Consider the following 24,555-nt stretch of genomic DNA (forward strand, 5'->3'; position numbering starts at 1 on the left):
CTCCCAGTAACTCCAAATAATTCTGTAGCCCCTCAATCTCCAGGTACCCCACCATGATTCAGCACCCCCCAACCTCCCAGTAACACCCCAATGCTCCAGCACCCCCCAGCCTCCCTGTAATCCCCAATAGTTCAGAAGCCCCTAATCTCTCAGTAACCCCCAATTGTTCTGTTACCTCCCAATTGCTCAGTAACCCCTCCAATCTCTCAGTAACCCCTAATTTTTCTGTTACCTCCCAATTGCTCAGTAACCCCTCCAATCTCTCAGTAACCCCTAATTTTTCTGTTACCTCCCAATTGCTCAGTAACCCCTCCAATCTCTCAGTACCCCCCAATAGCTCAGCACCCCCCAATCTCCCAGTACCCCCCAACAGTTCAGCACCCCCCAGTTGTTCTGTTACCCCCCAACGCTCCAGCACCCCCCAGCCCCCCTGTAACCCCCGTTTCCCCCTCCCCACAGACAAGGACGGCCCCGAGTGCCCCCCCACGGTGGTGGTGAAATGTCAGGAGGTTTTTGGGGCGGTGCAGGGTGGGATCAGGAGGATTTTAGAATGGAATCAGGAGAGTTTTGGGCTCCCCAGGGGCGAACCCAAGACGTGGTACGGGGTGGGATGAGGATGTTTTGGGGTGGGATCAGGAGGTTTTTGGGATGTGGTCAGGAGGTTTTTGGGGTGTGATCAGGAGATTTTTGGGATGGAAATACGGAGGTTTTTGGGGTGCCCCGTCCCCAGGGGCGAGCCCAAGACGTGGTACGGGGTGGGATGAGGATGTTTTTGGGTGGGATCAGGAGGTTTTTAGGATGGAATAAAGAGGTTTTCGGGGTGTCCATCCTCAGAGGCGAGCCCAAGACATGTTACGGGGTGGGATGAGAAGGTTTTTAGGGTGGGATGAGGATGTTTCTGGGGTGGTACAGGATGGGATCAGGAGGTTTTTAGGATGGAATCAGGAGGTTTTTGGGGTGTCCATTCCCAGGGGCGAGCCCAAGACGTGGTACAGGGTGGGATGAGGATGTTTTTGAGGGGGGATCAGGAGGTTTTTAGGATGGGATCAGGAGGTTTTTGGGGTGTCCATTCCCAGGGGCGAGCCCAAGACGTGGTACAGGGTGGGATGAGGATGTTTTTGAGGGGGGATCAGGAGGTTTTTAGGATGGGATCAGGAGGTTTTTGGGGTGCCCCGTCCCCAGGGGTGAGCCCAAGATGTGGTATGGGGTGGGATGAGGATGTTTTTGGGGTGGGATCAGGAGGTTTTTAGGATGGAATCAGGAGGTTTTTAGGATGGAATCAGGAGGTTTTTAGGATGGAATCAGGAGGTTTTTAGGATGGAATCAGGAGGTTTTTAGGATGGAATCAGGAGGTTTTTAGGATGGAATCAGGAGGTTTTTAGGATGGAATCAGGAGGTTTTTAGGATGGAATCAGGAGGTTTTTAGGATGGAATCAGGAGGTTTTTAGGATGGAATCAGGAGGTTTTTAGGATGGAATCAGGAGGTTTTTAGGATGGAATCAGGAGGTTTTTAGGATGGAATCAGGAGGTTTTTAGGATGGAATCAGGAGGTTTTTAGGATGGAATCAGGAGGTTTTTAGGATGGAATCAGGAGGTTTTTAGGATGGAATCAGGAGGTTTTTAGGATGGAATCAGGAGGTTTTTAGGATGGAATCAGGAGGTTTTTAGGATGGAATCAGGAGGTTTTTAGGATGGAATCAGGAGGTTTTTAGGATGGAATCAGGAGGTTTTTAGGATGGAATCAGGAGGTTTTTAGGATGGAATCAGGAGGTTTTTAGGATGGAATCAGGAGGTTTTTAGGATGGAATCAGGAGGTTTTTAGGATGGAATCAGGAGGTTTTTAGGATGGAATCAGGAGGTTTTTAGGATGGAATCAGGAGGTTTTTAGGATGGAATCAGGAGGTTTTTAGGATGGAATCAGGAGGTTTTTAGGATGGAATCAGGAGGTTTTTAGGATGGAATCAGGAGGTTTTTAGGATGGAATCAGGAGGTTTTTAGGATGGAATCAGGAGGTTTTTAGGATGGAATCAGGAGGTTTTTAGGATGGAATCAGGAGGTTTTTAGGATGGAATCAGGAGGTTTTTAGGATGGAATCAGGAGGTTTTTAGGATGGAATCAGGAGGTTTTTAGGATGGAATCAGGAGGTTTTTAGGATGGAATCAGGAGGTTTTTAGGATGGAATCAGGAGGTTTTTAGGATGGAATCAGGAGGTTTTTAGGATGGAATCAGGAGGTTTTTAGGATGGAATCAGGAGGTTTTTAGGATGGAATCAGGAGGTTTTTAGGATGGAATCAGGAGGTTTTTAGGATGGAATCAGGAGGTTTTTAGGATGGAATCAGGAGGTTTTTAGGATGGAATCAGGAGGTTTTTAGGATGGAATCAGGAGGTTTTTAGGATGGAATCAGGAGGTTTTTAGGATGGAATCAGGAGGTTTTTAGGATGGAATCAGGAGGTTTTTAGGATGGAATCAGGAGGTTTTTAGGATGGAATCAGGAGGTTTTTAGGATGGAATCAGGAGGTTTTTAGGATGGAATCAGGAGGTTTTTAGGATGGAATCAGGAGGTTTTTAGGATGGAATCAGGAGGTTTTTAGGATGGAATCAGGAGGTTTTTAGGATGGAATCAGGAGGTTTTTAGGATGGAATCAGGAGGTTTTTAGGATGGAATCAGGAGGTTTTTAGGATGGAATCAGGAGGTTTTTAGGATGGAATCAGGAGGTTTTTAGGATGGAATCAGGAGGTTTTTAGGATGGAATCAGGAGGTTTTTAGGATGGAATCAGGAGGTTTTTAGGATGGAATCAGGAGGTTTTTAGGATGGAATCAGGAGGTTTTTAGGATGGAATCAGGAGGTTTTTAGGATGGAATCAGGAGGTTTTTAGGATGGAATCAGGAGGTTTTTAGGATGGAATCAGGAGGTTTTTAGGATGGAATCAGGAGGTTTTTAGGATGGAATCAGGAGGTTTTTAGGATGGAATCAGGAGGTTTTTAGGATGGAATCAGGAGGTTTTTAGGATGGAATCAGGAGGTTTTTAGGATGGAATCAGGAGGTTTTTAGGATGGAATCAGGAGGTTTTTAGGATGGAATCAGGAGGTTTTTAGGATGGAATCAGGAGGTTTTTAGGATGGAATCAGGAGGTTTTTAGGATGGAATCAGGAGGTTTTTAGGATGGAATCAGGAGGTTTTTAGGATGGAATCAGGAGGTTTTTAGGATGGAATCAGGAGGTTTTTAGGATGGAATCAGGAGGTTTTTAGGATGGAATCAGGAGGTTTTTAGGATGGAATCAGGAGGTTTTTAGGATGGAATCAGGAGGTTTTTAGGATGGAATCAGGAGGTTTTTAGGATGGAATCAGGAGGTTTTTAGGATGGAATCAGGAGGTTTTTAGGATGGAATCAGGAGGTTTTTAGGATGGAATCAGGAGGTTTTTAGGATGGAATCAGGAGGTTTTTAGGATGGAATCAGGAGGTTTTTAGGATGGAATCAGGAGGTTTTTAGGATGGAATCAGGAGGTTTTTAGGATGGAATCAGGAGGTTTTTAGGATGGAATCAGGAGGTTTTTAGGATGGAATCAGGAGGTTTTTAGGATGGAATCAGGAGGTTTTTAGGATGGAATCAGGAGGTTTTTAGGATGGAATCAGGAGGTTTTTAGGATGGAATCAGGAGGTTTTTAGGATGGAATCAGGAGGTTTTTAGGATGGAATCAGGAGGTTTTTAGGATGGAATCAGGAGGTTTTTAGGATGGAATCAGGAGGTTTTTAGGATGGAATCAGGAGGTTTTTAGGATGGAATCAGGAGGTTTTTAGGATGGAATCAGGAGGTTTTTAGGATGGAATCAGGAGGTTTTTAGGATGGAATCAGGAGGTTTTTAGGATGGAATCAGGAGGTTTTTAGGATGGAATCAGGAGGTTTTTAGGATGGAATCAGGAGGTTTTTAGGATGGAATCAGGAGGTTTTTAGGATGGAATCAGGAGGTTTTTAGGATGGAATCAGGAGGTTTTTAGGATGGAATCAGGAGGTTTTTAGGATGGAATCAGGAGGTTTTTAGGATGGAATCAGGAGGTTTTTAGGATGGAATCAGGAGGTTTTTAGGATGGAATCAGGAGGTTTTTAGGATGGAATCAGGAGGTTTTTAGGATGGAATCAGGAGGTTTTTAGGATGGAATCAGGAGGTTTTTAGGATGGAATCAGGAGGTTTTTAGGATGGAATCAGGAGGTTTTTAGGATGGAATCAGGAGGTTTTTAGGATGGAATCAGGAGGTTTTTAGGATGGAATCAGGAGGTTTTTAGGATGGAATCAGGAGGTTTTTAGGATGGAATCAGGAGGTTTTTAGGATGGAATCAGGAGGTTTTTAGGATGGAATCAGGAGGTTTTTAGGATGGAATCAGGAGGTTTTTAGGATGGAATCAGGAGGTTTTTAGGATGGAATCAGGAGGTTTTTAGGATGGAATCAGGAGGTTTTTAGGATGGAATCAGGAGGTTTTTAGGATGGAATCAGGAGGTTTTTAGGATGGAATCAGGAGGTTTTTAGGATGGAATCAGGAGGTTTTTAGGATGGAATCAGGAGGTTTTTAGGATGGAATCAGGAGGTTTTTAGGATGGAATCAGGAGGTTTTTAGGATGGAATCAGGAGGTTTTTAGGATGGAATCAGGAGGTTTTTAGGATGGAATCAGGAGGTTTTTAGGATGGAATCAGGAGGTTTTTAGGATGGAATCAGGAGGTTTTTAGGATGGAATCAGGAGGTTTTTAGGATGGAATCAGGAGGTTTTTAGGATGGAATCAGGAGGTTTTTAGGATGGAATCAGGAGGTTTTTAGGATGGAATCAGGAGGTTTTTAGGATGGAATCAGGAGGTTTTTAGGATGGAATCAGGAGGTTTTTGGGGTGCCCATCCCCAGGGGCGAGCCCAAGACGTGGTACAGGGTGGGATGAGGATGTTTTTGAGGGGGGATCAGGAGGTTTTTAGGATGGGATCAGGAGGTTTTTGGGGTGCCCCGTCCCCAGGGGTGAGCCCAAGATGTGGTATGGGGTGGGATGAGGATGTTTTTGGGGGGGGATCAGGACGTTTTTAGGATGGAATCCGGAGGTTTTTGGGGTGCCCCGTCCCCAGGGGTGAGCCCAAGACGTGGTACGGGGTGGGATGAGGATGTTTTTGGGGGGGGATCAGGACGTTTTTAGGATGGAATCCGGAGGTTTTTGGGGTGCCCCGTCCCCAGGGGTGAGCCCAAGACGTGGTACGGGGTGGGATGAGGATGTTTTTGGGGGGGGATCAGGACGTTTTTAGGATGGAATCCGGAGGTTTTTGGGGTGCCCCGTCCCCAGGGGTGAGCCCAAGACGTGGTACGGGGTGGGATGAGGATGTTTTTGGGGGGGGATCAGGACGTTTTTAGGATGGAATCCGGAGGTTTTTGGGGTGCCCATCCCCAGGGGCGAGCCCAAGACGTGGTACGGGGTCCCGTCGTTCGCGGCCGAGCACCTGGAGGAGGTGATGAAGAAGCTGACGCCGGAGCTGTTCGAGAGCCAGCCCGACCTCCTGCACCAGCTCGTCACCCTCATGAACCCCAACACCCTGATGGCCCACGGCGTCCCCGTGAGTTGGGGGTGTCCCCAAACCCCCCCCGGCCCTGTCACACCCTGCTGAGGTCGGGTGTGAGCCCAGGTGTGTCCCCAGGTGGTCCGGACCAACCAATGCGCCGGCGAGTTCGTCATCACCTTCCCCCGCGCCTACCACAGCGGCTTCAACCAGGGCTACAACTTTGCTGAGGCTGTCAACTTCTGCACGGCCGACTGGGTGAGCTCGGGGGGCTCCAAAATATCCCAGGGGGGGGGCAGAAAAATACCTGGGGGGGCAGGAAAATACCTGGGGGAATCACAGAAAAACTCGGGGAGCGCAACGAGGGAAACTGCGGAATTCGCGGGTGGAGGGTGATAGAGAAAAGGAGAACCTAAAATTCTGTGAGAGATTCTAAAAATGTGCTTGGAGTGGCACAGAATACCTGGGGGGGGCAGAAGATATGCCTGGGGGGGCACAGAATGTCTGGGGGAATCAACAAAAAAAACTGAGGGAGGGCAAAGAAAACTTCACAGGAAAATAGCGAAATTTGTGGGTGGAGAAAGGAAGAAAAAGGAAAGGAGAAGCCAGAATTGAGTGGGGCACAAAATGTGCTTGGAGAGGCACAGAAGGTACCTGAGGGGGTAGAAACTGTACCTTGGGGGGCAGAAAAATACCTGGGGGGGGCAGAAAAATACCTGGGGGAATCACAGAAAAACTCGGGGAGCGCAACGAGGGAAACTGCGGAATTCGCGGGTGGAGGGTGATAGAGAAAAGGAGAACCTAAAATTCTGAAGGGCACAAAATGTGCTTGGAAGGGCACAGAAAGTACCTGGGGGGGCAGAAAAATATACCTGGAGGGGCAGAAAATATACCTGGGGGGAAAGAAAAATACCTAGGGGAATCAGAAAGGAGAAGCCAGAATTGAGTGGGGCACAAAATGTGCTTGGAGAGGCACAGAAGGTACCTGAGGGGGTAGAAACTGTACCTTGGGGGGCAGAAAAATACCTGGGGGGGGCAGAAAAATACCTGGGGGAATCACAGAAAAACGGGCAGAAAAATATACCTGGAGGGGCAGAAAATATACCTGGGGGGAAAGAAAAATACCTAGGGGAATCAACAAAAAAACTGGGGAAGCACAAGGAGGGATACAGGGAGATTTGTGGGTGGAGGGTGTTAAAGAAAAGGGGAAGCCAAAATTCTGGGAGGCACAAAAAATGTGTTTAGAGGGGCACAGGAAGTACCTGGGGGGCATAAAGATACCTGGGGGGGGGCACAGAATATCTGGGGGAATCAGTAAAAAAATTGGGTGAGTGTAAAGAAAACTTTACAGGGAAACAGTGAAATTTGTGGGTGGAGAAAGGAAGAAAAAGAAGAGAAGCCAAAATTCTGGGGGGCACAAAATGTGTTTGGAGGGGCACAGAAAATACCTGGGGGGGGGGCAGAAAATATACCTTGGGGGGGGCACAGAATATCTGTCCCCCGTTTTTGGGGAGCCCCCTGACCCCCGTGCAGCTCCCCACAGGCAGGCAGTGTTAAAGCACTGCCCAGTTCAGGGGTATGGGGGGGTTCCCCAGGTTTTGGGGGTGCCCAGATCTGTTTAAAGCTGTGTTTGGGGGTCCCCCCGATTTTGGGGAGCCCCCCTGACCCCCATGCAGGTCCCCACAGGCAGGCAGTGCAGGGAGCATTATCAGGTGCCCAGCTCAGGCCAGGGGCACAGGGGGGTTCCCAGCTTTGGGGGCTCAGTCCAGCTGGGTTCAGGGCTGTGTTTAGGGGTCCCCCCAGGTTTTGGGGACCCCCCTGACCCCCCCAGTCCCTGCAGCTCCCCGCAGGCAGGCAGTGCATCGAGCACTGCCCAGTTCAGGGGCACAGGGCTATCTCAGGTTTGGGGGTGTCCAGCTCAGGCCAGGGGCACAGGGGGTTTCTCAGCTTTGGGGGTTCAGCCCAGCCAGGCTCAGGGCTGTGTTTAGGGGTCCCCCCAGATTTTGGGGACCCCCCTGACCCCCCCCAATCCCTGCAGCTCCCCGCAGTCAGGCAGTGCATCGAGCACTACCCAGTTCAGGGGCACACAGGGGGGCTCCCAGCTTTGGAGGCTCAGCACTGGAGGGACCCAGCCGGGTTCAGGGCTGTGTTTAGGGGGTGCAGGGGGTCTCCCAGGTTTTGGGGACCCCCCTGACCCCCCGTTTCCCCTGCAGCTCCCCGCAGGCAGGCAGTGCATCGAGCACTGCCCAGTTCCGGGGCACAGGGCTATCTCAGGTTTGGGGGTGCCCAGCTCAGGCCAGGGGCACAGGGGGTTTCTCAGCTTTGGGGGCTCAGTCCAGCTGGGTTCAGGGCTGTGTTTAGGGGTCCCCCCAGATTTTGGGGACCCCCCTGACCCCCCCAATCCCTGCAGCTACCCGGAGGCAGGCAGTGCATCGAGCACTGCCCAGTTCAGGGGCACACAGGGGGGCTCCCAGCTTTGGGGGCTCAGCACTGGAGGGACCCAGCCAGGTTCAGGACTCTGTTTAGGGGGTGCAGGGGGTCTCCCAGGTTTTGGGGACTCTTCATTTTCCTTTCAGCTCCCCGCAGGCAGGCAGTGCATCGAGCACTGCCCAGTTCAGGGGCACACAGAGATATCCCAGCTTTGGGGGCTCAGCACTGGGGGTACCCCACTAGGTTGGAGGCTGTGTTTAGGGGTCCCCCCAGGTTTTGGGGACCCCCCATTTTCCTTTCAGCTCCCCGCAGGCAGGCAGTGCATCGAGCACTGCCCAGTTCAGGGGCACAGGGGGATTCCCAGCTTTGTGGGCTCAGCCCAGCCAGGCTCAGGGCTGTGTTTAGGGGTCTCCCCAGGTTTTGGGGACCCCCCTGACCCCCCGTTTCCCCTGCAGCTCCCCGCAGGCAGGCAGTGCATCGAGCACTACCGCCGCCTGCGCCGTTACTGCGTCTTCTCGCACGAGGAGCTGATCTGCAAGATGGCAGCGAGCCCCGAGAAGCTGGACCTGAACCTGGCGGCCGCCGTGCACAAGGAGATGTTCGTGCTCGTGCAGGAGGAGCGCAAGCTGCGCAAGGCCCTGCTGGAGAAGGTGGGGCACCCCGAAAATTTGGGGGGTGGGGGGCGACCCGAAAGGTGGAGGCGTGGGGAGGGGGCCGGGGAGATGAAAGGGGGGGTGGTTGTGTCAACTTCAGGGGGTGAGGGAGGGGTTGGGGCACCCCAAAAGCTCTGGGGAGGGGTGAGGGTTGTGTTTGTGCCACCTTCAGGGGGTTATGGGGGGGGTTGGGGCACCCCAAAAGCTCCCCTGTGCTCCCATGGGAGGTCACAGAGGGGTTAAGGGGTGCTGGGGGTACCCCAAAAGCTCTGGGGAAGGCGGTGACAGTTGTGTTTGTGTCTCCTTCAGGGGGTGATGGAGGAGTTGGGGCACCCCAAAAACTCTGGGGAGGGGTGAGGGTTGTGTTTGTGTCTCCTTCAGGGGGTGATGGAGGGGTTGGGGCACCCCAAAAACTCCCCTGTGCTCCCATGGGAGGTCACAGAGGGGTTAAGGGGTGCTGGGGGTACCCCAAAAGTTGTGGGGAGGGGTGTGGGTTGTGTTTGTGCCCCATTTAGGGGGCTATGGGGGTACTGGGGGATGTTAGGGGCACCCCAAAATCTCCATGGGGGGGGGTTTGATGTCTGTTTTGCCCCCCCAGGACATCCCAGAGGCAGAGCAGGAATGCAGGGGGGATGTGACAGAATTGTTATTCCAGTCAGGAGATCATAGAGGGATTGAGAGTGCTGAGAACACCCCAAAATCTCCATGGGGGGGTCTGATGTTGGTTTTTTTGCCCCCCCCAAGGACATCACGGAGGCAGAGCAGGAATGCAGGGGGGGATCTGACAGAATTTTTATCCCTCTCAAGGCATCATGAAGGGGTTGGAAGTGCTGAAAACACCCCAAAATCTCCAGGGGGCGTCCGATGCCCATTATTTTGCCCCCCCAGGGCATCACAGAGGCAGAGCAGAAATGAAGGGGAGATCTGACAGAATTTTTATCCCTCTCAGGGTATCATGAAGGGATTGGAGGTGCTGAAAACACCCCAAAATCTCCACGGGGGGGGGTCTAATGTTGGTTTTTTTGCCCCCCAAGGTATCATGGAGGCAGAGAAGGAAGGATTGGAGCTGCAGGGGGGATTTTATCCCTCTCAGGCATCATGAAGGGGTTGGAAGTGCTGAAAACACCCCAAAATCTCCACAGGGGCATCCGATGCCCATTATTTTGCCCCCCCTAGGGCATGACAGAGGCAGAACAGGAATGCAGGGGGGGATCTGACAGAATTTTTATCCCTCTCAAGGCATCATGAAGGGGTTGGAAGTGCTGAAAACACCCCAAAATCTCCAGGGGGCGTCCGATGCCCATTATTTTGCCCCCCCAGGGCATCACAGAGGCAGAGCAGAAATGAAGGGGAGATCTGACAGAATTTTTATCCCTCTCAAGGCATCATGAAGGGGTTGGAAGTGCTGAAAACACCCCAAAATCTCCACAGGGGCATCCGATGCCCATTATTTTGCCCCCCCTAGGGCATGACAGAGGCAGAACAGGAATGCAGGGGGGGATCTGACAGAATTTTTATCCTGCTTAGGGCATCACGGAGTGACTGGACCTGCTGAGAACACCCCAAAATGTGCACGGGGGGGCGGGTCTGATGCCCATTTTTTTGCCCCCCCAGGGCATCACAGAGGCAGAGCAGAAATGAAGGGGAGATCTGACAGAATTTTTATCCCTCTCAGGGTATCATGAAGGGATTGGAGGTGCTGAAAACACCCCAAAATCTCCACGGGGCGGGGGTCTAATGTTGGGTTTTTTTGCCCCCTAAGGCATCATGGAGGCAGAGCAGGAAGGGTTGGAGCTGCAGGGGGGATTTTTATCCCTCTCAAGGCATCATGAAGGGGTTGGAAGTGCTGAAAACACCCCAAAATCTCCATGGAAGGGTCTGATGTTGGTTTTTTTGCCCCCGCAGTGCATCGTGGAGGCAGAGCAGGAATGCAGGGGGGGATCTGACAGAATTTTTATCCTGCTTAGGGCATCATGGAGTGACAGGACCTGCTGAGAACACCCCAAAATCTGCACGGCAGGGGGGTCTGATGCCCATTTCTTTGCCCCCCAGGGCATCACGGAGGCGGAGCGCGAGGCCTTCGAGCTGCTGCCCGACGACGAGCGGCAGTGTGACAAGTGCAAGACCACGTGTTTCCTGTCAGCCCTGGCCTGCTACGACTGTCCCCAGGGCCTCGTCTGCCTCTACCACATGGACGACCTCTGCAAGTGCCCCCGCAGCAAGCAGTACCTCAGGTGGGGGGGCTGGGGGCTCTGGGGGGTTTTGGGGGGTTTGAATAGGGTTTAGGGGGCTTTGAATGGGGTTTGAATGGGGTTTGGAGAGGGGTTTGGGGGGGCTGGGGACCTGGATGTGCCCTTGGGGGGACTTAGGAGTGGTTTGGGGGGGTGTCTGTAAGATTTGGGGTGGGTTTTGGGCTGTTGGTGCCCCTGAGGACACACATGGGGTTAATCTGGGGGGGCTCTGGGTCCTGCTGTGACCCTGGCTGTGACTTTGGGGGTGCTGAAGATCTCGGGGTGTCCCTGGGACAGGGCAGGGGACACAACCACGACCCGGTGTCTCCTCTGCCAATTTGGGGCACCTCCCCACAACAACCCACCCCATACCCCATCAGCTCAGTCTGGGGGTCCTGTTTCTGCCTTTTGGGGTGCGCGGGGGGGCTCGCGGTGACCCCCAGTGCCCCCCAGGTACCGCTACACCCTGGACGAGCTGCCGGCCATGCTGCACAAGCTCAAGGTGCGCGCCGAGTCCTTCGACACCTGGGCCAACAAGGTGCGCATCGCCCTCGAGGTGGAGGACGGCCGCAAGCGCAGTGAGTGGGGGTCTCGGGGGGGATTTCTGGGGGGCTCTGAAGGGGATTTTGGGGGCTCAGAGCTCAGCGCTGACCCCCCGGCTGTGCCCGGCCAGCGCTGGAGGAGCTGCGGGCGCTGGAGTCGGAGGCGCGGGAGCGCAAGTTCCCCGAGAACGAGCTGCTGCACCGCCTCAAGGGCTGCCTGGGCCAGGCCGAGCGCTGCGTGTCCGAGGCCCTGGGGCTCATCAGCTCCCAGGAGACCGGGTGAGTGTCCCCAGCTGTCCCCAGCTGTCCCCTGAGTGTCCCCAGCAGGGCAGGGTCACCGTCACGGCTCGCTCTCGCTGCGTGTTCAGCCCGAGTGTCGGCGTACGCGGTTTGCTGGCTCTGTTGTGCTTCTGTGTGTTCCTGTGCTGTCACCTGTGTCCCTGTCCTGTCCCCTGTGGGTCCTGGACACTGCTCTGTCCCCGTCCTGGACACTGCTGTGTCCCTGTCCCATCCCCTCTGTCTCTGTCCTGTCCCCTTGGGTGTCCTGGACACGCCTGTGTCCCTGTCCTGTCCCCTATGGATGTTGGACACTCCTGTGTCCCTGTCCTGTCCCCTATGGATGTTGGACACTCCTGTGTCCCTGTCCTGTTCTCTGTGGACTCTGGACACTTCTGTGTCCCTGTCCTATCCCCTGTGTCCCTGTCCTTTCCCCTCTGTATCCTGAACACTGCTGTGTCCCTGTCCTATCCCCTGTGTCCCTGTGCTGTCACCTGTGTCCCTCTCCTGTCCTCTGTGGGTCCTGGACACTGCTGTGTCCCTGTCCTGTCCCCTGTGTCCTTGTCCTGTCCCCTGTGTCCCTGTCCTTTCCCCTCTGTATCCTGAACACTGCTGTGTCCCTGTCCTGTCCCCTGTGTCCTTGTCCTGTCCCCTGTGTCCCTGTCCTTTCCCCTCTGTATCCTGAACACTGCTGTGTCCCTGTCCTGGACACTCCTATGTCCCTGTCCTGTCCTCTGTGTCCCTGTCCTGTCCCTATGGACACCGGACACCTCCATGTCCCCATTCTGTTCCCTTTAGACTTCCCATCTGTCCCCTTGTCCCCATCCCATCCCTGTCCCCTCCCTGTCCCTGCAGGGTCCCCATCCCCTCCCTGTCCCCATGTCCCTGCAGTGCCTGCTGTCCCCTCCTTTTTCCTCTGTCCCCACAGTGCCCCTGTCCCCTGCATGTCCCCACAGTGTCACTGTCCCCGCAGGGTCCCCATCCTCTCCCTGTCCTGTCTGTGTCCCCAGCAGTGTCCCTGTCCCCACAGGCTCCTTTCCCTGTCCCCAGAGTGTCCCTGTCCCACCAGTGTCCCCTCCGTGTCCCCACAGCATCCCCGTCCCCTCTCTGTCCCCTCCATGTTGCTGTCTCCTCCATGTCCCCAGAATGTCCCTGTCCCCAGAGTGTCCCTGTCCCCTCCGTGTCCCAGAGTGTCCCTGTCCTCTCCATGTCCACAGAGTGTCCCTGTCCCCAGAGTGTCCCTGTCCCCTCCGTGTCCCAGAGTGTCGCTGTCCCCGCAGGGTCCCATCCCTGTTCCCTCTGTGTCCCTGTCCCCAGAGTGTCCCTGTCCCTAGAGGGTGGCTGTCCCCTCCATGTCCCTGTCCCAGAGTGTCGCTGTCCCCGCAGGGTCCCATCCCTGTTCCCTCTGTGTCCCTGTCCCCAGAGTGTGGCTGTCCCCTCCATGTCCCTGTCCCAGAGTGTCGCTGTCCCCAGAGTGTCCCAGAGTGTGGCTGTCCCCTCCATGTCCCCGTCCCAGAGTGTGGCTGTCTCCTCCCTGTCCCAGAGTGTGGCTGTCCCCTCCATGTCCCCATCCCAGAGTGTTGCTGTCCCTGCAGGGTCCCGTCCCTGTCCCCAGAGTGTCGCTGTCCCCTCCATGTCCCAGCAGTGTCACTGTCCCCTCCATGTCCCTAGAGTGTCCCCGTCCCAGAGTGTGGCTGTCCCCGCAGGGGCCCGTCCCTGTCCCCAGAGTGTGGCTGTCCCCGCAGGGTCCCCGTCCCAGAGTGTGGCTGTCCCCTCCGTGTCCCTGTCCCACAGTGTGGCTGTCCCCTCCGTGTCCCTGTCCCAGAGTGTGGCTGTCCCCGCAGGGTCCCCGCGCCGGCGCTGACGGTGGAGGAGCTGCGGGCGTTCCTGGAGCAGATGAACCAACTGCCCTGCGTCATGCACCAGATCGGGGACGTGCAGGTGGGACAGCGGGGCCACGCGCTGCCACACCGTGTCACACGGTGTCACACGGTGTCACACATGCTACACGGTGTCACATGGTGTCACACGGTGTCACACACTGTCACACAGTGTCACACAGTGTCCCTCAGTGTCACACGGTGTCACACATGTCACACGCTGTCACACACTGTCACACAGTGTCACACGGTGTTACACGGTGTCACACATGCCACACACTGTCACACGGTGTCACACGGTGTCACACGCTGTCACACGGTGTCACACGGTGTTGCATGCTGTCACACGCTGTTACACGGTGTCCTGGGGGTGTCACACAGTGTCCCAGGGGTGTCACAGACTGTCCCTCAGTGTCACACGGTGTCCCTTGGGGTCACACAGTGTCCAGGGGTGTCACAAGGTGTCAAAGGGGCTGGGGGCTCTGGTGTCCCAGGGGTGTCACACAGTGTCCCAGGGGTGTCTTAGGGGTGTCACACAGTGTCCCAAGAGTGTCACATAGTATCCCAGTACTGTCCCTGCAGTGTCACACAGTGTCTCAGGAGTGTCCCAGGGTGTCACACAGTGTCCCAGGGGTGTCCCAGGCTGTCCCACAGTATCCCAGCACTGTCCTTGCAGTGTCACACAGTGTCCCAGGTGTGTTCTAGGCTGTCCCACGATGTCCCAGGCTGTCACATAGTATCCCAGCACTGTGCCTGCAGTGTCCCACAGTGTCCCAGGAGTGTCCCAGGATGTCACACAGTGTCCCAGGGGTGTCCCAGGCTGTCCCACAGTATCCCAGCACTGTCCCTGAAGTGTCCCAGGGCTGTCCCAGGGCTGTCCCACGCTGTCCCCTGCCCGTGGCTGACGCCGTGTCCCCCCCAGGCTCTCCTGGAGCGGGTGGAAGCGTTCCAGGCGGAGGCGCGGGCGGCGCTGGCCGTGCCCCCCCCGGGCCCGGGGGCTCTGCAGGAGCTGCTGGAGCGGGGGTCCCGCCTGGGCGTGGAGGTGCCCGAGGGCCGGCGGCTGGAGCGGCAGCTGGCCCAGGCCGCGTGGCTGGAGGAGGTGACGGCCACGCTGAGGTCCCCGCGGGCCCGCGTCCCCCTGCCCGTCATGCGCGGCCTCATCCAGGCCGGCCGCACCGTGGCCCCCAGCCCCGCCGTGGACGTGGCCATGGCCGAGCTGCAGGAGCTGCTGACCATCGCCCAGCGCTGGGAGGAGAAGGCTCAGATGTGCCTTGAGGCCAGGTCAGGGACAGGGACCCCTCCCCGGGGGGAGGTGGGGGGATGGACCCCTCCTGAGGGGGAGATGGGCAGTTGGACCCCTCCCCAGGGGGATGTGGGGGGATGGACCCCTCCCCGGGGGGAGGTGGGGGGATGGACCCCTCCTGAGAGGGGATGTGGGGGTATGGACACCTCCCCGAGGGGAGGTGGGGGAATGGGCCCCTCCCTGAGGGGAGGTGGGGGGATGGACCCCTCCCCGGGGGGAGGTGGGGGGATGGACCCCTCCCCAAGGGGATGTGGGGGGATGGACCCCTCCTGAGGGGGAGATGGGCAGTTGGACCCCTCCCCAGGGGGATGTGGGGGGATGGACCCCTCCCCGGGGGGAGGTGGGGGGGATGGACCCCTCCTGAGGGGGAGATGGGCAGTTGGACCCCTCCCCAGGGGGATGTGGGGGGATGGACCCCACCCCGGGGGGAGGGGGGGGGATGGACCCCTCCTGAGAGGGGATGTGGGGGGATGGACACCTCCCCGAGGGGAGGTGGGGGAATGGGCCCCTCCCTGAGGGGAGGTGGGGGGATGGACCCCTCCCAGAGGGGAGGTGGGGGGATGGACCCCTCCCCAAGGGGATGTGGGGGGATGGACCCCTCCTGAGGGGGAGATGGGCAGTTGGACCCCTCCCTGGGGGGAGATGGGGGCTGGGGGCTGCACCTGAGAGGGGGATGGGGCTGTGCCCTGTGTTTCCTGGGTGGGGATATAAAGGGTCTGGGGGCTGCCCCTCATGGCTTTGGGGGGACAGAAAGGGTCTGGGGGCTCCAGCACATGACTTTCAAGGGGCTGGGGCTGAGCCCTGTGTCCCCTGGCTGGGGATAAAGGGGCTGGGGGCTGCCCCTCATATGTCTGTGCAGGAAATAAAGGGGCTGGGGGCTTCTCCCCGTGTGCCCAGGAGGCCATAAAGGGGCTGGGGGTGACTCAGTGGGGAGGGGGGTGAAGCTTTGGGGTTTGACCGCTCCTCAGAGGTTCCTGCCCCAGCTCTGGGGGTCTCAGGGGGATCTCTGGGGGTGTCAGGGGCATCTCTGGGGTCCCAGGGAGCTCTGGGGGTCCCAGGGAGCTCGGGGGTCCCTGGCTCTGACCCCCCCGCAGGCAGAAGCACCCCCCAGCCACGCTGGCTGCCATCATCAAGGAGGCCGAGAACATCCCGGCGCTGCTGCCCAACATCCAGGCCCTGAAGGAGGCCCTGGGCAAGGCCCGCGCCTGGATCGCCGACGTCGAGGAGATCCAGGTGGGACCCCCTGGGAGCCCTCACTGCACAGCCCCGAGGGCCTGCGCTGTCCCCTGGGCACCCTCGTGTCCTTGTCCTGTCCCCGTGGACACTGGACACCCGTGTGTCCCCATCCTGTCCCCATGGACACTGGACACCCCTGTGTCCCCATCCTGTCCCCATGGACACTGGACATGGCCCATCCTGTCCTGTCCCTATGGACACTGGACACCCCTGTGTTCCTGTCCCCATGGACCTCCCATCTGCCACCATGACCCCACCCTGTCCCATCCTGTCCCTCTCCCATCCCTGTCCCTGCTGCCACCATGACCCCATCCTGTCCTATACCTGTCTCTGCCACCCTGACCTCATCCTGTCCCCTCCCTGTCCCATCCCTGTCCCTGCTGTCACCATGACCCCATCTTGTCCCCTCCGTTTCTGCCATGTCCCTGCCACCATCCTGGACACCCGTGTGTCCCCATCCTGTCCCCATGGACACTGGACACCCCTGTGTCCCCATCCTGTCCCCATGGACACTGGACATTGCCCATCCTGTCCTGTCCCCATGGACACTGGACACCCCTGTGTCCCCATCCTGTCCCCATGGACACTGGACATGGCCCATCCTGTCCTGTCCCTATGGACACTGGACACCCCTGTGTTCCTGTCCCCATGGACCTCCCATCTGCCACCATGACCCCACCCTGTCCCATCCTGTCCCTCTCCCATCCCTGTCCCTGCTGCCACCATGACCCCATCCTGTCCTATACCTGTCTCTGCCACCCTGACCTCATCCTGTCCCCTCCCTGTCCCATCCCTGTCCCTGCTGTCACCATGACCCCATCTTGTCCCCTCCGTTTCTGCCATGTCCCTGCCACCATCCTGTCCCATCCCTGTCCCATCCCTGTCTCTGCTGCCACCCTGACCTCATCCTGTCCCCTCCCTGTCCCATCCCTGTCCCTGCTGTCACCGTGACCCCATCTTGTCCCCTCCCTGTTTCTGCCATGTCCCTGCCACCATCCTGTCCCATCCCTGTCCCATCCCTGTCCCCGCCACCGTGTCCCCACCCTGTCCCCCCACATCCCGCTCTCCGCGCTGCTGTCCCCGCGTGTCCCCGCGTCCCCACGCCGCCCCGCTGACGCCGTGTCCCCGCAGAACGGTGACCACTACCCGTGCCTGGACGACCTGGAGGGGCTGGTGGCCGTGGGCCGGGACCTGCCCGTGCGGCTGGAGGAGCTGCGGCAGCTCGAGGTGCAGGTGGGCACCGCGCACTCCTGGCGGGACAAGGCCTCCCGCACCTTCCTCAAGAAGAACTCCTGCTACACCCTGCTCGAGGTGGGTCTGGGGGTCTGTGGGGGGTGTGGGGTGGGGTCTGGCAGGGCGCTGACCCCCTCGTGGTGTCCCCCAGGTGCTGTGTCCCTGCGCTGACGCCGGCTCGGACAGCAGCAAGAGGCTCAAGTGGCGGCAGGAGCCGGGGCTGTACCGGCTGGACGCCGAGAGCTTGGGGCTGTCAGCGCAGGACCTGCGGGACCCCGGTGCTGTGGTGAGGAGTGGGGGGTGTGGGGGGCACCCCGGGACCCCCAGGCCTGGCACTGCCCCTGTCCCTGCTGTCCCCACCCCGGGATTGGGGTGTTTGGGGTGGGGGGCGCCGCGTCCGACCTCGATTCCTGTCACTGCTCGTGTTCCTTATTCTCCCTAAATTTGGGGGGTTTGGGGTGGAGGGCACCCACATTTCCCCAATCCCTGTCACCTCACACCCCTGCTGTCTCCCACATCATGGCATTCAGGGATTTGGGGTGGGGGTCACACCCTGTGACGCCCCCAATCCCTATCCCCTCTCACCCCCTGCTCTCCCTCACCCCAGATTTCGGTGTTCAAAGGTTTGGGGTGGGGGGCACCCACATTTCCCCAATCCCTGTCACCTCTCACAGCCCACACTTCCCCAGATCATGGCATTCAGGGGTTTGGGGTGTCACCCCCCTCAATCCCTGTCCCCTGCTCCCCCCCACCCCAGATTTTGGCATTGAGGGGTTTGGGGTGGCGATCACACCCTGTGACCCCCCAGTCCCTGTCCCCTGTCACCCCTTGCTCTCCCCCTCCCCAGATTTTGTCATTGAGGGGTTTGGGGTGGGGATCACACCCCGTGACCCCCCAGTCCCTGTCCCCTCTGACCCCCCGGTGTCCCCCGCAGATCGTGGCGTTCAAGGAGGGCGAGCAGAAGGAGAAGGAGGGCATGCTGCGCCTCCGCCACGCCAACGCCCAGAAAGCCGCGCCGCCTCTGCCGGGCCCGGGGCCACCATCCTGCGTGTGCGGGCAACCTGCGGGGCCGGGCATGCTGCAGTGCCAGCTCTGCCGGGACTGGTTCCACGGCTCCTGCGTGGCCTGGCCCCGCCTGGGCGCCCAGAAACCCTCGCCAGCCTGGTGGGAGTGGGACGCCAAGTTCCTGTGCCCGCTGTGCCAGCGCTCGCGGCGGCCGCGCCTCGAGACCATCCTGGCGCTGCTGGTGGCCCTGCAGAAGCTGCCGGTGCGGTTGCCCGAGGGCGAGGCCCTGCAGTGCCTCACCGAGCGGGCCATCACCTGGCAGGACCGTGCCCGCCAGCTCCTGGCGTCCCCCGAGGTGGCCGGGCCGCTGGAGCGCCTGGCGGCCCTGCGGCACCGGCTGCACGGGGACAGCGACGGCGCCCTGCGCGAGGCCAGCCGCAACGAGCAGACCAAGGTGGGCGTTTGGGGGGAATTGGGGGGGGTTTGGGGAGATTTGGGGTGTCAGGGCCCTGCGCGAGGCCAGCCGCAACGAGCAGACCAAGGTGGGGGTTTGGGGGGAATTGGGAGGGGGTTGGGGGCAATTTGGGGTGTCAGGGCCCTGCGCGAGGCCAGCCGCAACGAGCAGACCAAGGTGGGGGTTTGGGGGGAATTCGGGGTGTCAGGACCCTGCGCGAGGCCAGCCGCAACGAGCAGACCAAGGTGGGGGTTTGGGGGGAATTTGGGGTGTCAGGACCCTGCGCGAGGCCAGCCGCAACGAGCAGACCAAGGTGGGGGTTTGGGGGGAATTGGGAGGGGTTTGGGGGCAATTTGGGGTGTCAGGGCCCTGCGCGAGGCCAGCCGCAACGAGCAGACCAAGGTGGGGGTTTGGGGGGAATTTGGGGTGTCGGGACGCAACGAGCAGACCAAGGGGGGGGTTTGGGGGGAATTTGGGGTGTCAGGGCCCTGCGCGAGGCCAGCCGCAACGAGCAGACCAAGGTGGGGGTTTGGGGGGAATTTGGGGTGTCAGGACCCTGCGCGAGGCCAGCCGCAACGAGCAGACCAAGGTGGGCGTTTGGGGGGAATTTGGGGTGTCGGGACCCTGCTCAAGGCCACCCACAATGAGCAGACCAAGGTGGGGATCTGGGGGGTTTTGGGGGGCAGGATTATGGGGGGCTTTGGGTGTCAGACCCCTGTGCAAGCAAGGCCAAGCTGAGAATGGGGGAATTTTTGGGGGTTTTGGGGAGATCAATGGGGATTTTGGGGTGATGGTTCTCAGTGCAAGGCCCACCACAACGAGCAGACCAAGGTGGAAGTGTTTAGGGGGCACTGGGGAGGTGTGGGGCAGGTTTTGGGGTTATGGGGTGGTTTTGGGGCTGGGGGAGGCTGAGCCCCCCCAGAACACCTTCCCTCTGTCCCCCCCAGGTGTCGGTGGAGAACGGGGACGCCCCCAGCCCGGAGAAGAACGGGCCCCTGCCCTCGGGTGAGTGGGATCAGGGCCTGGGGACCCACCGGGAGGGACAGGGGGACACGGGGAGACCCTGGGAGGGACAGGGGGACACGAGGAGACCCTGGGAGGGACAGGGGGACACGAGGAGACCCTGGGAGGGACAGGGGGACACGGGGAGACCCTGGGAGGGACAGAGGGACACGGGATCCCCTGGGGAGGGACAGAGGGACACGGGGAGACCCTGGGAGGGACAGAGGGATCCCCTGGGAGGGACAGAGGTACACGAGGAGACCCTGGAGAGGGACAGAGGGATCCCCTGGGAGGGACAGAGGGACACGGGGAGACCCTGGGAGGGACAGAGGGATCCCCTGGGAGAGACAGGGGGATCCCCTGCGGAGCTCAGCAGGTGCTGGGGGGTCCCTGTGGTGTCCCCATGTCTCTGTGGTGTCCCCACGGTGTCCCCACAGAGCTGGAGGTGCTGAGTGCAACCTGTCCCTGTGTCCCCATGTCCCTGTGGTGTCCCCACGATGTTCCCACACCCCTGTGGTGTCCGCATGATGTCCCCATGTCCCCGCAGAGCTGGAGGCAATTTGGGGTGTCGGGACCCTGCTCAAGGCCACCCACAATGAGCAGACCAAGGTGGGGATCTGGGGGGTTTTGGGGGGCAGGATTATGGGGGGCTTTGGGTGTCAGACCCCTGTGCAAGCAAGGCCAAGCTGAGAATGGGGGAATTTTTGGGGGTTTTGGGGAGATCAATGGGGATTTTGGGGTGATGGTTCTCAGTGCAAGGCCCACCACAACGAGCAGACCAAGGTGGAAGTGTTTAGGGGGCACTGGGGAGGTGTGGGGCAGGTTTTGGGGTTATGGGGTGGTTTTGGGGCTGGGGGAGGCTGAGCCCCCCCAGAACACCTTCCCTCTGTCCCCCCCAGGTGTCGGTGGAGAACGGGGACGCCCCCAGCCCGGAGAAGAACGGGCCCCTGCCCTCGGGTGAGTGGGATCAGGGCCTGGGGACCCACCGGGGTCCAGCAGATCCCACCGGGAGGGACGGGGACACAGGATCCCCTGGGAGGGACAGGGGGACACAGGGAGACCCTGGGAGGGACAGGGGGACATGGGATCCCCTGGGAGGGACAGAGGGATTCCCCTGGGAGGGACAGGGGGATCCCCTGCGGAGCTCAGCAGGTGCTGGGGGGTCCCTGTGGTGTTCCCATGTCCCTGTGGTGTTCCCACGGTGTCCCCACAGAGCTGGAGGTGCTGAGTGCAACCTGTCCCTGTGTCCCCATGTCCCTGTGGTGTCCCCACGATGTTCCCACACCCCTGTGGTGTCCGCATGATGTCCCCATGTCCCCGCAGAGCTGGAGGCACTGAGCATGGTGCTGCTGGGGCTGGAAACTCCTGTGTCCCCATGTCTCCACAATGTCCCCATGGTGTCCCCACGATGTCCCCATGTCCCCGCAGAGCTGGAGGCGCTGAGCGCAGCACTGACGCGGCTGCAGGGCCCGGTGCTGGAACTGGCCAAGGGGACACACCGTGTCCCCACAATGTCCCCACCATGTCCCCATGTCCCTGTGGTGTCCCCGCAGAGCTGGAGGCGCTGAGTGCGGCGCTGCTGGGGCTGAACTCCCTGTGTCCCCATGTCCCTGTGGTGTCCCCACGATGTCCCCTGAATGTCCCCATGGTGTCCCCACGATGTCCCCATGTCCCTGCAGAGCTGGAGGCGCTGAGCGCAGCGCTGCTGGGGCTGAACTCCCTGTGTCCCCATGCCCCTGTGGTGTCCCCACGGTGTCCCCAAGGAGCTGGAGGCGCTGAGTGTGGAGCTGCTGGGGCTGGAACCTGTGTCCCCATGTCCCTGTGGTGTCCCCACAATGTCCCCATGGTGTCCCCATGATGTCCCCATGTCCTCGTGGTATCCCTGCAGAGCTGGAGGCGCTGAGTGCGGCGCTGCCGCGGCTGCAGGGCCCGGTGCTGGAGCTGGCCGAAGGGACACACAGTGTCCCCACAATGTCCCCACCATGTCCCCATGTCCCCGCAGAGCTGGAGGCGCTGAGCGCGGCGCTGCCGCGGCTGCAGGGCCCGGTGCTGGAGCTGGCCGAAGGGACACACAGTGTCCCCACAATGTCCCCACCATGTCCCCATGTCCCCGCAGAGCTGGAGGCGCTGAGCGCGGCGCTGCCGCGGCTGCAGGGCCCGGTGCTGGAGCTGGCCGAAGGGACACACAGTGTCCCCACAATGTCCCCACCATGTCCCCATGTCCCCACAGAGCTGGAGGCACTGAGCGTGGCACTGCTGGGGCTGAACTCCCTGTGTCCCTGTAGTGTCCCCACAATGTCCCCACGATGTCCCCGTGTCCCCGCAGAGCTGGAGGCACTGAGCGTGACGCTGCCGCGGCTGCAGGGCCTGGTGCTGGAGCTGGCCATGGGGACACGCTGTGTTCCTGTGGTGTCCCCACGATGTCCCCTGAATGTCCCCATGTCCCCGCAGAGCTGGAGGCGCTGAGCGCGGCGCTGCCGCGGCTGCAGGGCCCGGTGCTGGAGCTGGCCGAGGCCACGCGGCGGCCGCTGGAGGAGCTGATGATGGAGGGGGACCTGCTGGAGGTGACGCTGGACGAGGCCCAGAGCATCTGGAGGCTGCTGCAGGCCACACGCCCGCCCCCGCTGGCCCTGTTCCGCCTGCTGCTCGAGGTACGGGCACCCCGAAACTGCCCGGGGACCCCAGAGCGCCCTGGGGGACAGAACACACCCCAAAACTGCCTGGGGGACAGAACACCCCCCCAAAACTGCCTGGGGTACAGAACACCCCCCCAAACCTCCCTGGGGTACAGAACACCCCCCATAAACTGCCTGGGGTACAGAACAAACCCCCAAAACTGCCCGGGATACAGAACAAACCCCCAAAACTGCCCTGGGATCCCAGAGAGCCTTGGGGGACAGAACACACCCCAAAACTGCCTGGGCTACAGAACACCCCCCCAAAAATGCCTAGGGTACAGAACACACCCCCAAAACTGCCTGGGGGACAGAACACACCCCCAAAACTGCCCGGGGTACAGAACACCCCCCCAAAACTGCCCGGGGTACAGAACAAACGCCCAAAACTGCCTAGGGTACAGAACACACCCCCAGAACTGCCTGGGGGACAGAACACACCCCAAAACTGCCCGGGGTACAGAACACCCCCCCCCCCAAAAACTGCCCCGGGACCCCAGAGCACCCTGGGGGACAGAACGCATCCCCAAAACTGCCTGGGGGACAGAACTCACCCCCAAAAACTGCCCCAGGACCCCAGAGCTTCCTGGGGGACAGAACGCACCCCAAAACCTCCCCGGGGGCACAGAACAAACCCCCAAACCTCCCTCAAGTACAGAACACACCCCCAAAAGTGCCTGGGGACCCAGAGCTCCTTGGGGGACACACAAAACTGCCCCAGAGACCCCCAAACCCTCCCTCAGGGCACAGAACCCCCTAAACTACCCCAAACCCTCCTCAGGGCCCCCCCAAACCACCCCGGAGCTCCAGGAGCCTCAAACTTGCCCCACAGTCTCCTAGGGGACCCCAGATTGTCCCCAGGACTCCAAAACTTGCCCCAAACACCCTGAGGAGCCCAGAAATGCCCCAGCCCCTTCTGGGCACCCCAAAACTGCCCCAAAGTGTTTCCCTTGAGCCCCAAAACTGCCCAAACCCCTTCTGAGCACCCCAAAACTGCCCCAAAGTGTTTCCCTTGAGCCCCAAAACTGCCCCAACCCCTTCTGGGCACCTCAGAACTGCCCCCAAATAATCTCACTTGAACCCCAAAACTGCCCCAACCCCTTCTGGGCACCCCAGAACTGCCCCAACCCCTTCTGGGCACCCCAGAACTGTCCCCAAATAATCTCTTAAAGCTTTTATGGACCCTCTCAAATTCTCTCAGAGACCCCAAAAACAGCTCCTCGTGCCCTCTTCCTCATGGTGGGGGTCTCCAAAACTCCCCCCCCGCCCCCCATTGCCCTTCCTTACCCCCTCCCCACCACCCTGGGCACCCCAAACCCGCCCTGCCCTGACAGCCCAGCCCCTCCACTCCCAGTTTTGGGGTGTCTGACGGGGGTGTCCCCCCTGGGCAGCTGGAGCAGGCGGAGCGTCGGGGGGCTCGAGCCCGCGGCCGTGACCCCGAGAGGCGCCGGAAGCGCCGGGCGGAGCGGGGGCACCTCCCCTCCCTGGCCAAGGAGGAGCTGGAGCCAAAGAGGAGTCGGGGACCCGAGGGGGGGGACCCCCGGGACAGCCCCACACCCGGCCCCCAGACCCCAGGGGTGAGCGCAGGGCAGGGTGGTGAGGGGGTAGTGGGGTATACAAGGGGTTAATGGGTCGCAGAGGGAATTTTGGGGGAAAATGAGAAAATTTGGGAAAAAATGGGAAAATTTGGGGAAAATATTTGGGAAAAGAGAAAAATTTGGGGGGAAAAATGAGAAATTTTGGGGGAAAATGGGGGAGTTTTGGGGCCCAGAGGGGGTTAATGGGGCACAGAGAGGGTTAATGAGGGAGTTTTGGGGTACAGACTGTGTTCACTGGGCAGTCACGGGGTCAGAGCAGTCCCGGAGCAGCGCGGGAGGTTCTGGGGTGCCCAGGAGAGCCTTTGTGGGGTTCCCCCATCCGGGGATCGGTGGGGTTGCTTTTGGGGTGCAGTGGCTTTAGGCATTTTAGGGGTTTGATTTTAGTGCTGACCCCCCCGTGCCCCCCAGGACTCGTGACGTGGAGCCCCCAGCTCGGACGGACGCGGCTGACACGGTGGGGACGGACTGGGGGGGGCCACCCCGAGCCCCCCCCCCCAAATTTTGGGG

At 59.5% G+C, this 24,555-nt stretch overlaps 1 protein-coding gene and 1 long non-coding RNA gene across 2 annotated transcripts; both read left to right on the top strand.

The window, feature by feature from the left end:
- Window positions 1–459: 459 nt before the first annotated feature.
- On the top strand, window positions 460–24,555 carry LOC121339173 (lysine-specific demethylase 5C-like; the record flags this gene model as incomplete). The annotated part of the gene is made up of 17 exons (XM_041410771.1): window positions 460–528; window positions 5,388–5,587; window positions 5,669–5,788; window positions 8,416–8,610; window positions 10,666–10,847; window positions 11,298–11,422; window positions 11,518–11,665; window positions 13,507–13,603; window positions 14,465–14,823; window positions 15,940–16,078; window positions 17,213–17,392; window positions 17,466–17,600; window positions 18,249–18,773; window positions 19,721–19,778; window positions 22,227–22,426; window positions 23,842–24,027; window positions 24,457–24,555. Coding segments are annotated over 17 exons (2,927 nt in total), but the record flags the coding sequence as incomplete, so codon positions are not given.
- Window positions 20,373–21,355, top strand: LOC121339172. Its single transcript, XR_005953143.1, has 3 exons — window positions 20,373–20,384; window positions 20,675–20,732; window positions 21,329–21,355. It is a non-coding gene; the product is annotated as an uncharacterized LOC121339172 (long non-coding RNA).

Source organism: Onychostruthus taczanowskii, unplaced genomic scaffold, assembly GCF_017590055.1.
Source record: "Onychostruthus taczanowskii isolate IOZ18803 unplaced genomic scaffold, ASM1759005v1 scaffold334, whole genome shotgun sequence".
Taxonomy (NCBI): domain Eukaryota; kingdom Metazoa; phylum Chordata; class Aves; order Passeriformes; family Passeridae; genus Onychostruthus; species Onychostruthus taczanowskii.